Below are 13,224 nucleotides of genomic sequence, written 5' to 3'. Positions count from 1 at the left end.
GCCTGTCCCAGTGAGTGAGTGCATAGAGTGCTGGACCTGGAGTCAGAAAGACCAGGGTACTAATTCTGCCTCTGATTCATCCTGGCTAGATGACTGAGGCAAAAATACTTAATCTCTTTTGGGCTTCCGTTTCTACTTCTTCAATATTAGAGGACTGAACAAGATGGCCTCTGAATTGCCTTAGACATCTAGAGCTATGATCTCAAGATCATAGCTTGCTCCGGCTTGCATGTAAGAGGATTCTTTCCTTCACAAGTGATCTATGCTGACCAAGTTCCACTATTTCTAAATGACAAACACAGGAAGTAATAACTCCAGCTCAAAGATCATTAGACAGTACACATTATAGTACACATAAGAACAAATGGAAAATGATATTTGGCTGAAAACTTTTAGAGTATTTTTTACCTGGAATCCTGCTTTGAGGCCCCTGCAGATTGAAGTTCCACCACTTGCTACTTTAGGCAGTCTCTGGATGATTTCCTGGGTTACATTTCCAGGGACTATTTGTGTCAGATTATTTTGGATCTCAGCATCACTGTCAAATGTGACCATCCCAACCCAGGATCCCATTTCAACAATTTGGAGTAGGTACAATTCAGCAGCCTCAACTAGATTAGAGAGTCGGTTATTCTGGATTTTAAAAAAAAGGAGAATATGTAAAATTTCCAGGGATTTAGCAATAATAGAGATTGAGCAAAGGTGTGGGAGTTCTCAAACTTAAAAATATTGCCACTGATAGATGAAAAATTTTTAGTTTTAAAAATTCCCCTTCACCATTTTGAGATTTGTGCCCCACTTCTATCAATTTATAATCATTGGGGCTAGAAATCTAGTAAGCATTTATTAAGTGTCAACAATGTAAGTCAGTAAACATTCATGAAGCTCCTAGTATGTGCTAAGCACTGTGCTAGGCACTGGGGACAGATGCCATCCCCAAAATGAAACACTTTTTGCTCCCAAGGAGTTTGCATTCTATTGCAGGGGGATTCAGAGTAGAAGGGAATAAGCATTTATGAAGTGCCTACTAAGTTCCAGGCCTTGTGCTAAGAATTTTACAAATATTACCACACTGACCTTCACAACAATCCTATGAAGGAGGTGCTATTATCATTCCCATTTTACGCTTGAGGAAACTGAAGAAGCAGAGGTTAAGTGACTTTCCCAAGATTGCCCATCTATTAAGTGTCTGAAACTCATTTGAACTCAGCTCTCCTCATTGCACCACTTAGGCCTGGGGAAGACAATAAGTTCATATAAAAATATATACAAAGTTGACACAAAAGAAAAATGAGATAATTCAGGCAATCTCAGAGGTGTAGCGCTGAAACCTCACCCTCAGTTCAGGTTAGATGTTGGGAAGAAAGGAGGTATTATCAAGCCCCTGAAAATTATTATATTATTATTATCATCATTATTATTAGTGAAAGATGGAGGCCATTCACCAAGAGCATCTTCTCCGCTCCCCTTTATCTCACATCACGAGGTGCCTTCTGCCACCACCGCCACCTTCACCCCATCTCATGTAACGAGGTGGTCCTTCTCCTTGCCAGGCAAACCTCTCTCCACACAAAAGTGACCTTGCTCCATCCCGTCTTCTCAAATCTACTTATCCAGCTCTTCCTCCATCCTGACCTCCAGTCTCACATCTTCAACCACATATCAGACATCTAGAACTGGAGGTCTTGTCAATGTCTTCCATACACACATCCAAAATGGAACTCATTATCATTTCTCCCAAACCTTCCTCTTTCCTGAATTACCCTTCTACTGTGGAGGGTACCAGCAGACTCCCAGTCACCCAAGCTTGCCACCTACACATCATTCTGCATGCCTCATTCTCTCTCATTCCTCATATCCAATATATCACTAAGCAAGGCCTGTTGATTTTACCTTCACAGCATCTCTCACATCCACCCCTTCTCCCTTCTGACACTATCACCACTGTGGTGCATGCCCATACCACCTCATGTCTATAATACTGTAACAACCTGCTGGTGGGGCCCCCTCCCATACATCTCTCCCCACTGCAGTCCAAGTCTAGCCACATAAGGAGGCAATGAAGTGACTCAGTGGACAGAGCACTGGCCTGGAGTCTGGAAGACCTGAGTTCAAATCCGGTTTCAGACACTTACTAGATGTGTGACCCTGGGTAAAAACTCTGTTTGTCTTAATCCACTGGAAAAGGAAATGACAAACCATGACAACACCTTCGCCAAGAAAACCCCATAAACAAGTATGATGCACAGGGTCATAAAGAATTGGACACAACTGAACAATGTCACCCTCTTCTTATCTCTGCTCCCACACAATAAACTCTGGTGATGCTTCACAATTAAATATGAAATTCTCTGCTTGACATTCAAAGTCCTTCATAACTATTGCCTCCTGACCTTTCCAGTCTTCTTATATCCTACACGCCCTCCTAGCATAGGCCTTCTTGATGCTCCTCATTTTCATTGGCATTTCCCCATGCCTGGAATGCTCTCCCTTCCTCATTCTTACCTCCTGGTTTCCCCAGCTTCCTTTAGTTCCAGCTTAAATCCCATGTTCTACAAGAAGTCTTTCCTAATCCCCCTTAATTTTAGTGCCTTCCTTCTATTGATTATTTCTCATTTATCTTGTATTTAGCTTGTATGTACAAAGTTGTTTGTAGGCTGTCTCCCCCCATGAGACTGTGATCTCCTTGAGAGCAGGGACTTTTTTTCCCTTTCTTTGTATCTGCAGTGCTTAGCTCAGTGCCTGTCATCTAGTAGGTGCTCAACAAATGTTTACTAACTGGCTGACAAGAACATAAACTCCCAAAAGGAAGAGTTCATTTGGTTCTTGTATGTGTATCCCCGGTGCTTAGGGTCCTCAATGACTTGTTCTGCCATTTTCTTTCTGCATTTCCATCTCCAAGCATACTGTTTTTTTGGGGGGGAGCCATGTTGTGGGTATTTCATAGTTTTCCCAACTGAAGTAAGTTTCCTTACCATGCTCATGCTTCCAGATTTGTCAAGAACTAAGCAGACTATGTGCTCCTTAGCCTTCAGCAAAGAAAAGGTAGGTGGAGGTGGAGAGTATATTCCTGTCATCAGAGATATGTTTCTAAAGTCTTCAGAGTCCATGATGACCTCCCATGTGCTCCTTTGGTTGCACATTTTGTTATGGAGGTTGGGTGCTTCTGGGTTGTGTGTTTTGGCAGTACAGAATTCAGATATCTGAAAAAGTCAGTTGGAAGGAAACATCATTCCCATGGTCCACTCTCAGATCCCCCCTGAGTCATCTCTTCTCTGGACTAAGCATACTCTGGGCTTCAGTGGAGCCTCAGAGGACAGGCACTCTGGGTTCTTCACCCTCCTCTGGACAATTCCCAGCTCATCCTTTCCCTTACTTAAACTGTGCAGCCCAGCACTGAGCATGGAACTCCAGGTGAGGTCTGACAAGCGCCCCCCACAGTGGGATGGCCATGTCCCTGTTCCTGAAAGCTACGTTCTTCTTAGTGCAGCTCAAGATCTCATTTGGTTTTTTTGGTGGAATTCCACATTACACTGATGACTCATCTTGAATTTACAATATTTCCTGGATTAGTTTGTGTTATTTCATAATCTCATCCCATACCCACCCACTCTCTGAAGAAAGTACTAAAGTCACAGGGAAGCTGGGTGGAGCAGTGGAGAGAATGCTGGACAGCTTGAGTGCAAATCTAATCTCAGATACTTATTATCTGTGTAACCCTAGGCAAGTGATTTATCTTCTTTGTGCCTTAGTTTCCTGAAGATAATAATAGCACCTACCTTTTAGCCTTGTAAAGCACTTTGCAAACCTTAAAGTGCTACATAAAGTGACTAGATGGTGCAATAGATATAGTGCAGGGCCTGGAGTCAGGAAGATCACAGTTCAAATCTGGTCTCAGATACTTACTAGCTGTGTGACCTTGGGAAAATCATTTCACCCTGTTTGCCTCAATTTCCTCAAAGTACAATGAGCTGGACAAGGAAATGACAAACTACTCTACTATCTCTGTCAAGAAAACTCTAAATGATGTCCCAAAGATTCAGAACTGAAAAATGATTCAACAATAACTACAGTTACACCCTCATTTAAAATTAAGATAAAGAAATCCAATCTCCAGGAAGTTATATGGCCTCTGGTGGCTCATCAGTGTATCTTAACTAGATCTTATTTGTATAGAGTTATTTGCTGGGCTGTGCTAGAGCCAGCTCACGGGTGAGCTGACTTTTAATCTCTCAGAATAATCATTTATACCTCAGAAATTGGCAGAGATTAATTGACTTTGGGCAATTGTCAACATGCATTTATATGTCCACTATGTGCGAAGCACTGGGCTAAGCACTGGGGATACAAAGAAAGACAAAAACTACCCTTGCTCTCAAGGGACTTCCATTCTAATGGGAGAGGACTTATAAATAAGGCACAAAGTAGATGGAAGGTAATCTCAGAAGAGAAGGCACTGTGGGTCTTCCAAGATTACTGGGAGGATAACATGAAATAACGCATGTGAAATGTATTGTAAACTACCAAGGCTATACAAATGACAGCTCCTTAATACAAGGTAATAATACAAGGTATAACACAACACACATGGAAGGGAGAAAGATTTAGTTTTGAGATGAAAGGCAGTGACTTAGAATCAAACTGCCAGGGGAAAGAAGTGCTGGACAAGAAGGCCCAAGCTGCACATAATCCACCTCCCGGGAGGCAGCATATGTATGATGCTAATAAAAAAGTGCAGGTCAGGGCCTGGCTTACAGTCCGATATTCCATCAAGGCACAGAATCCCTGGGGTGGAAGGATCTCAGAGTCCATCAATCAGATGGATAGCTGGCCAAGAATCTCCCCAGCCAGGGGCCCAGTGAGGGGTCAGCCAGTTGCTTGAAGACCTCCTGGGAGGGGAGAACTCGCCACCTCCCAGGGTAGCCTGGGTTTCTACTGTTCATAAGTGACTGACTGGATCATTTGACCTCTGCCTTTCCTAAAGAAGCCTTATTGTGCTACTTATCCTCTCTTCTGATAGTTATCTGTTATCTCCTTATGGCGCTACACAGGCTCTGTTAACCACCCTCTGGAGACTGACTCCCCTCACTTTGGTATCTTGTTGATGGTAAACACCCAGTCACGCCTGTCTCAGTCCTGCTTCCTCAGCAGTCCTATTTTCTTATCTCCCTAGAAAGTCAGGGCCTGACTGGTCCGCAGTCACCGCCCTTTCTTTCACCCTGGTTCCACTCCACTCAGACTGTATTTTTCTGTTCTGTGCTCACACACTGCCTCAAAGTTGTTTTCTTAAAATCCATGGTCTCAAACAGCCTCATACTATAACAGGGTCAGAATCTTGATTCCTCTTTAATTAGCTATGGGTCCATGGCCAAGTTACTCATCCTATCGGGGCCTCAGTTTCTTCATCTGCACCTAGCTGGGACAGTGGATAGAGTTCTGGACTTGGAGTCAGGAAGATCTGAGTTCAAAACCTGCCTCAGACACTCCCTAGCTGTGTGACTGTGAGCAAGTCACTTAACCTTCTCTAGCCACATCTGTAAAATGGGATAATAGTAACAGTAACATCTGCCTCCCAGGGTTGTTATGAAGATCAAATGAGATAATACTTGTACAGGACTTTGAGAGCCTTAAAGTGCTACATACATGCTAGACAGCATTATTATTCATCTGTTAAAATATATGAATCTAAGGCTCCACTGGGAGAGGCAATGGGGACTGAGGAAGTCAGAAGCCCTGCCTCTGACACAACCCCAAATAATTCCCTGAACTTCTCAGGCTCTCTAAAATGATGAGATTGGAGGACTTTTTCATTTGCGTCAGGAGATGGAGTTTCCAAACATAGATCAATCAGATAGATTATAGGTCCAGACTAAAAAATAAAATTCTCTATCATACTAAGATTTCTTGAATCAGAGGTTGAAAATATTTATGGGAATGTCTCTTTGAGCTGGGATCTTTTCATGTAAATATATAATTTGTATCAGGCTTTTAAAGAAAATAACAAGCATATATCTTTATGAGAGCCTTATTGTTCTGGTAATGGCACCGTTAAAGGCATACACTGGTACATGCTTACATGACATGTAAACAGCTTTTTCTAAAACACCACATTTCATATGAAAGAATAGAAAATTATCAAGCATCATCCTAGAAATTCTGATCCCTTGATGTTAGTGGTTTGACATTAAGAAAATTAGCCTTACTTTTTGAATCCTAGGAGAAGATATGTTTTAATAAATCACATTATTTTTAAATAATGTTTTCTCTCTCTATGAGAAGAAGCATGATTTAGTGAGCTGACCTTGGAGCCAAGAACACCTGGGCAGTCTTATGTCTGGCACCTCTGTCTGGTTCTCAGGCAGCTCTCTAAAGGTTCTATGGTGCTAAGTTGGACTGGGAGAGAGAAGTTTCTTTCACCAGTTAATGGCCAACTGTCTCCTTGACTATCTGGGGCCAGATCTGTCATGGGCTAGGATACTGGGGGAATTGGAGAGGCCAAGAGTGAATTTCAACTCAACACTTTAAGTCTATAAATTAAGTTTGGGGCCTGAAATAGCTCCATAGGTTTTCTTCACTGTTCAAATAGAACTCTTCTTTTCTCATTAGCTGGCTCATTTTTCCCACCTACTATGCCTCTACAGACTGTGAGCTCCTTGAGGGTAGGGACCACTTTTGCTGTTCTTTGTATGTCCCCACTTAGTTCCTGGTACATAGCTGTTGGGACTGGAAGCTCAATTCCGTGTGGACAGTCTCGGGCAGGTAAAAGTGGGACTTCTAAATCTTAGAGTCTTACGAGGCCCTCCATGAACAGCGGGGGTTCGAGAAGGTCAGACCGAGCTAGCTTGGCTAGCTCGGGTATTTCCGCCTCTCCCCCGAAGATACCTGATGGGTGGAGTCTCCCTGCCCTCGAGGTCGTCCCGGATTGGAGCACACCTAGTTACCTAACAGCACGGTATTGAGATGCAAACTGTGTGGCTGAAGATTAAGTAGGATTGAGGAAGCCAGAAAGCTCTCTCTTAGCACGTGTGGAGCCAAAGAGAAAAGTAGGGCTCCGCTTCTTTTCTTTCCTCTCTCCCCTCCCCCTCTCTCCCCGCTTGTACTTCTACTTCCAATCCCTTAAGCTTAGCCTTCTTAGGAAATCTCCCCCTCTTCGTCCTAAGAAAGAAGACCCCCTGCACTTGTAACCGAAACCCTGTAATAAAGCTCAACCCCTGTTTGACTCTGGAACGTCCTTTCTCTCATACGTGCATCCGGCGTGGCCAGCCGAAGACCTGGACAGGTAAGAAAGACTCGGGTAGCCCAATACAGGCCTCTAGGCTTGGCACATAGCCCTTCATGTATGGACAAATGCTTTTTCCTTCTTATAGGAGGTTCTAATGGTGAAATGACATTTTCAAAATTAGAGTGAGTTATTTTAGAAGAGTAGCATAGCACATTTTGAGGGAAAAAAAGAGTTGGAAGAAAGATTCAAGAGGCATTTGTAATCTAGAAAAGATAATGAGGACAGTTTTTCAGTTGTGCTTAACTGAATGATTCCTCACTCCTAAGGCCACTCTAAACCTTAGTGCTTGAGATGGGTATGAAAATGGTTTAAGACACTTACCGAATCTAGACTTTGCATAAACATTATGGATGCCTTTGCAATCTGTGATTTTTCTGGTATGAACTGACATTTTGTTTCATACATCCCGGTCCGTTGGTTGGTTTTGCACAACTTGATTGCACAGCTATTATTACTACATGTCAATATTCTGTTAACACCAGTAATGTCTCTTGAACATCTATAAGAAGACAGATTATATTGAAACCAAAAAAAGGTCAGTAAATTAGTTACTAAAAAGGGTCACAATCCCTAAATCTTTTTATTAAGATAATTAACATAAGTGCCACATCATAAAGATGACAAAAGATGGGATGATTCAAAGTTGGAATGATTGTGGAAAGATAGGCACACAAATATATTGTTGCCAGGGCTTTGAATTGGTCTGGCAACTCTGGAAAGCAATTTGGAATTATGCAAAGAAAATGAAAAGAATCCATATGCTTTAACCCAGAGATTCCATTGCCAGGTATATACCCTAAAGAGATGAAGGACAAAAATAAAAGTTCCTTACGCACCAAAATATTTATAGTAGCACTTTTTGTGGGAGCAGCAAAAAATTGGAAACAACAGGTTGGTTAGGAGATCAACAAAATGTGATACGGGAATGTAATGGCATATCATTGTGTTGCAAGTAATAATAAATATGATTAATACGTAAAAGCACAGAAAAATTTATATGAACTGGAGGAAAGTGAAGGAATCAGAACCAGGAAAACAGTATACACAATTACAAGAATAAACAGAACAAAAGATGGCAAAATAACTTAGGCTGAATGTTTCGAGATTATCCTGATGGAACTTGACCCAGAGAACCTGCCATTCCTTGGTAGAAGTCGGAGTTTGCCGGTATGGAACACAAGCATAGCACCAAACTTTCTGATCTACTGATTAGTTTTGCTGAACTGTTTTTCCTTTATCTTTTAAAATTATTTACTAAAAGGGATGGCTCTCTGGGCAAGGAGTAGAGCACAGACACAATGTAGGTGATATCAAAACAAAAGGTATCATTAAAACATATTTAAATAAACAAGGCATGCATCAAACATTCCATTTTAGCAGAAGTGCTACAATGTTCCCCATCATTTTTTACTGAATAGTTTTGTTCTGTCCAAGAAGACATATCCCAATAATAACCCTACTAAACTTCTGGGATACCAGTTAAGCAAAACTGTCTTCTAGACTGATTTTGACACACTGTACATCCCTAAGTCTATGTGAACCCAGAGGATGTACATGTCAACTTTAGTAATTTGGTACTAAAATTGCCTATTGTATTTGACCTAGAGTTTCTTACTTTTGGGGTCACAGTCTTCACTTACACAGGGCACTATGTTTAGAGATGAAAGGGACAACTGAGGTCATCTAATGCAGCCTCTTTCTTTTTAGGGATGAGGATGGCAGGTGCCCAGGGAGGAGGCAGAGCAATTTGCCCAAGGTCGTCAGAATCTGAACTCAGGCCTTGTGCCTCAGATCCAGTACTCTTCTCTGCTTCCACAGATGCACTCACTATGTATATTGTTCCTTTGGCTCTGCTTTCATCACTTTTCCTCACCCAAGTTGACCCTGAATCTCAACAGCAAACATTCTGTTTAGTTTCTTATTTGCTGAATACCTATTTCCTGTGACACCATATTAGGTGGTTGTAGGTCTGACTAGTGTAGGTAAATGTATTTTGCAGTATGTGTGTGTGTGTGTGTGTGTGTGTGTCTTTCTATGTGGGGGGAGGGGATGGAAAATATTTATGTTTTTAAATTTTTATCAAAATCTTTTGTTTTTATATCATATTCATTTCTAAAAATCTGTCTAGTGCAACCATCCCTTGTAACAAAGAATTAAAAGTAAAAAGGAGAAACAAAGGGGAATAAACACTAAAAAAAACATTAAAAAAGAGGAAATAAATAAGTTCAGCAAAACTAACCAAAATTCAACTAAATCTGACATTGTATATGACATTCCATACCTGTAGTACCCCGCTTCTGCAGGGACAGGAAGGAAACACATTTTCTAGTGTCTTCTTCAGGATAAAGATTTGACTTCCTCTTTCAATGAGGTCCAGACTATACACTCATGACTAGTTCCCTGCCTAAGCTAGTGTAAACCTGTATTTCTGACAAAGCCATTCACTCACTGCTGGAAGAAGCAATTTGTTTTTAAGTTCAAGGGACTTGCTGCCAAATTGCATTGCCATAGATTCATTGCAACAGACTGCCCAGTTTTTGAAAACATCCTGAAAGGGGAAGATAGGTCTCAGAATTTTAAGCTCCAGAGCACAGGGAACTTAGGCCACACAGGCTATGACTCCTTCTGTCTGTTCTCCAGCAACAAAGCTTTTCCAGATGCCCTCAATCACCATCCATTCCTGAAAGGTCCCCCCTTTCCTTTTAGCCCTTAAACCAAAGCGGAGTCTCCATATACCAGAGAAAAGCACCTTAACTCCATCATTGGTTGTACCTCCTGTTGAAGAAGGAAAGCCTGGGCTTTGAAATAATAATTATAACTTACATTTACATAAATGTTTTAAAGCTACAAAGAACTTAACAAACACTATTCATCTGATGCTCACAACAATTGCTTGGGGTGGGATGTTATCCCCATTTTACAGATTAGAAAATGAGGCTCATAGAGGGTAATTGTGAGTTGCCCAAACCACCCCCCTTGTAAGTTGCTGGGCTGTGATCAGTCTTAGGTATTTACATTCCCAGTCCAACGCCCTCTCCAGGAGAGCAGAAGGTCTCATCTGGCTCCTTGCTGCCCTCCTCACTCAGGAGTTTTATGTCTCTCCCGAAGCTCATCACTCATAGAATTAGGTGGTGGGTCAGGCAAAGGTTTTACTAACAGGCTGGTTCAATAGTTGGATACCTTGTGGCTTCAACAGTCTTCTGACTGGTAATGTAGAATGGCTGGTCAAAATTGTATTCATCAAACACCCCCCAGCGGAGATGGGCCCACTCATGGACAAACACTTTGCCTGTGAGGGAACATCAACACTGAGAAACACGGTGCATGACAGCTTTTGGATATTTTTTGCATATTTAAAATTGTTTGCTCCCAGGTGTATTATTTTCACTGGTCCCACTGAAAAAGGGGGCAGAGACCCAGCAGGGTCTCAGTGGGGATTCCACCACCAACCTTAGGTTGTGGGGGAGAATAGGGGAGAAGTTTTAGCTGAAATAACTTGACAAAATCCATGAGGTTGGTTAACGAGAGGAAGGTGCAGAATTATGGGATTAGCAAAGAGAGGTTCTTAGCTGGGGGGAGGGTGGGGAGTTTGGGGATCAGGGGTAGTGATATTAGAAGTAGAAGTAGAAGCCAAAGTCCATAGCAGGGATTATAGATCATGTATCTGAATGGGTACAAACTCACGCCCATAATGGAGGGCAGCTTAAATCCAGGGGATTAAGCAACTCCAGTGGGGAGAGTAGAAGTTAGAAGTTCAGGAGCTTGTTATTGTATAGACAACAGGGAACTGAGGTAGATTAGAAAAACTCCAATTGGGCAAACTGTTCAGTCCTGCTATGTGTGACTGATTGCTGGCTTCTTCCAGAGTCTCCTGAATTCCCTTTGGGAGACAACTTGCAACAATGCTGCCATCTTCATTAACTACTGGCAGACATCTGAATCCAAACGGCACCTACATCGGAAGCCCCAAGGATTCTCAGAGGCCAGCTAGTCCAGGCCTTTTATTCCACAGATGAGGAACCTGGAGCCCAGGGAGGCTGTGACTCACCTTGGATCACACAGGTAATAAGTGCAGAAAGCAGTATTTGAACCAGATCCTCTGGCCTTAATGCCAATGTCCTTTCCTCTGGACCACTTTTAGGTGGCCAGGTTTGGGGAAGGAGTAGGCAGAGAAGAATGTAAGAAGGATGATACAAACTGTCATTGTATTGGTACTATATCCATCTGTCTCCTTCTCTTTCCTTCCCTCTCACATATAAATGTATACATATGTAGATGTGTATATATGTATATGTGCATGTATCTATCTATCTCTATATCTATACATATACATCTGATTTTTAAGGGACAGTCAATGTTTATTTATTTTTTTGTATCACCTTTATTTTTTAATTTGTTTCTTCCTCTTCCCTGACAGATAATTCATATATATTTTCTTACATTAATGATTAGTAATTAAATATAGCAAGATGGGTAATATTTCCATAATTCTATGTGATATATAGTAATAACATATAGGCAGCTAGACGGCTTAGTGGATAGAGTTCTGGTCTGAAGTCAGGAAGACCTGAGTTTAAATCCAGTCTCAGATACTTACTAGCTGTGTGACCCTGGGCAAGTCACTTGAACTCTGATAGCCTTAATCCAGTGGAGAAGGAAATGACAAACCACTCCGGTATATTTAACAAGAAAACCCCATGAGGGGTCATGAAGAATTGGACATGACTGAACAGCAGCAAGATAGATATATCTATGATTCTATATAGTATACAAAATATTTATATACCATACTAATATTAACATATATGAATACATTAATATATATGTGAACACACACATATATGAAAAACAGACCACATTCATGATCTGATGCACAAATACATAACTCATTTTGTTCTACATTCTAAGAAAAATGTTATTTAAGAAACCTAACTGGGATAAGCTCTGCTACCACAAGTTTCCAAACAGTTATCATTGTTGTATACCTTTTTTCCATTTAAAAATCTTTAACAACACCAGTGACTACAACAGTACATTCATTCTTAGACTAAAATTCAAAAATAAAAATCAAATATATTCTGTACCCCGGGGTCCATAGATATCCAAATTATCATCTAGCAAGAAGTTAGGAGTGAGATGTATATATCTTCCTTTTTCTCCACACTGTCCATATTGGAGTGTATATGGATCATTTCCATATTTCAGGTAAGAATCAGCAACTATGACATCTGCCTAAGAAGTAAGGGAGAGAAAGACTTTTATAGAAGAATAAAAACAAGTAAGTGATAACACTGCATGTGGGGTGTAATTTCTAAAACAAGGTAAATCACATCACTGAAAAAAATGCAATCATTTTTAAAAATACCTTGCAGGAAAGAGTGGTAGAATTTCTGAGCTCTGCTTTTTATCTTACCTGCTCATAGGACTCCAGTTTTGGGGTTAAATACTCAGGTCTGGAGGTCCACGTCATGGGAATTAGAATGCTCACATTCCTGAAATAAGCTCTTTTACTTGTAGCATGGAAGAGGAAAGTGGAAGCTTCGGTTACCATTTCCTGACAGATTAAAAAGATGCATGGAGTCATAATTTTCCAACAAAATGGGATTAGGGAGTGAAAATGTGCATCAGAAACCATATCCCTAATAGACATACTCCTAAATATTCAGGCAAAGAATTGACCAAAAAAAAAAATTATAAGCCTGGAAAATGAGAGGGCTTAAGTTATGACCTAAAAAAGCAACCACAGGTATACTTGATCTATTAACTAAAAATTAAAGTTTCAATTTCTCCAAGTGAAAAGCCTACTTTTGTAAAGGGATCACCAATATTAATCGTTTTTACATCATCTGAATTTCCTAATTTATCTTTTCTTCCTTTCCCTCTTGGGGAGTCATCTTTGATAACAAAGAATTTAAATTTTTTTTTAAAAGACAGTTAAGTAA

General features: G+C 40.9%; 1 protein-coding gene across 1 annotated transcript in view; it reads right to left on the bottom strand.

Moving 5' to 3' along the window:
* LOC140529922 (calcium-activated chloride channel regulator 1-like) overlaps positions 1-13,224 on the bottom strand; it is a 45,191-nt gene that overhangs the window by 28,047 nt on the left and 3,920 nt on the right. The window contains 6 exon segments of the mRNA XM_072648963.1: positions 409-633; positions 2,976-3,203; positions 7,604-7,781; positions 10,463-10,571; positions 12,367-12,514; positions 12,696-12,836. Of these exon segments, the coding sequence (XP_072505064.1) occupies positions 409-633; positions 2,976-3,203; positions 7,604-7,781; positions 10,463-10,571; positions 12,367-12,514; positions 12,696-12,836 (1,029 nt within the window).

The sequence above is a fragment of the Notamacropus eugenii genome, chromosome 2 (assembly GCF_028372415.1).
Source record: "Notamacropus eugenii isolate mMacEug1 chromosome 2, mMacEug1.pri_v2, whole genome shotgun sequence".
In the NCBI taxonomy this organism is placed as follows: Eukaryota; Metazoa; Chordata; class Mammalia; order Diprotodontia; family Macropodidae; genus Notamacropus; species Notamacropus eugenii.
This window is presented reverse-complemented; position numbering and strand designations above follow the sequence as displayed.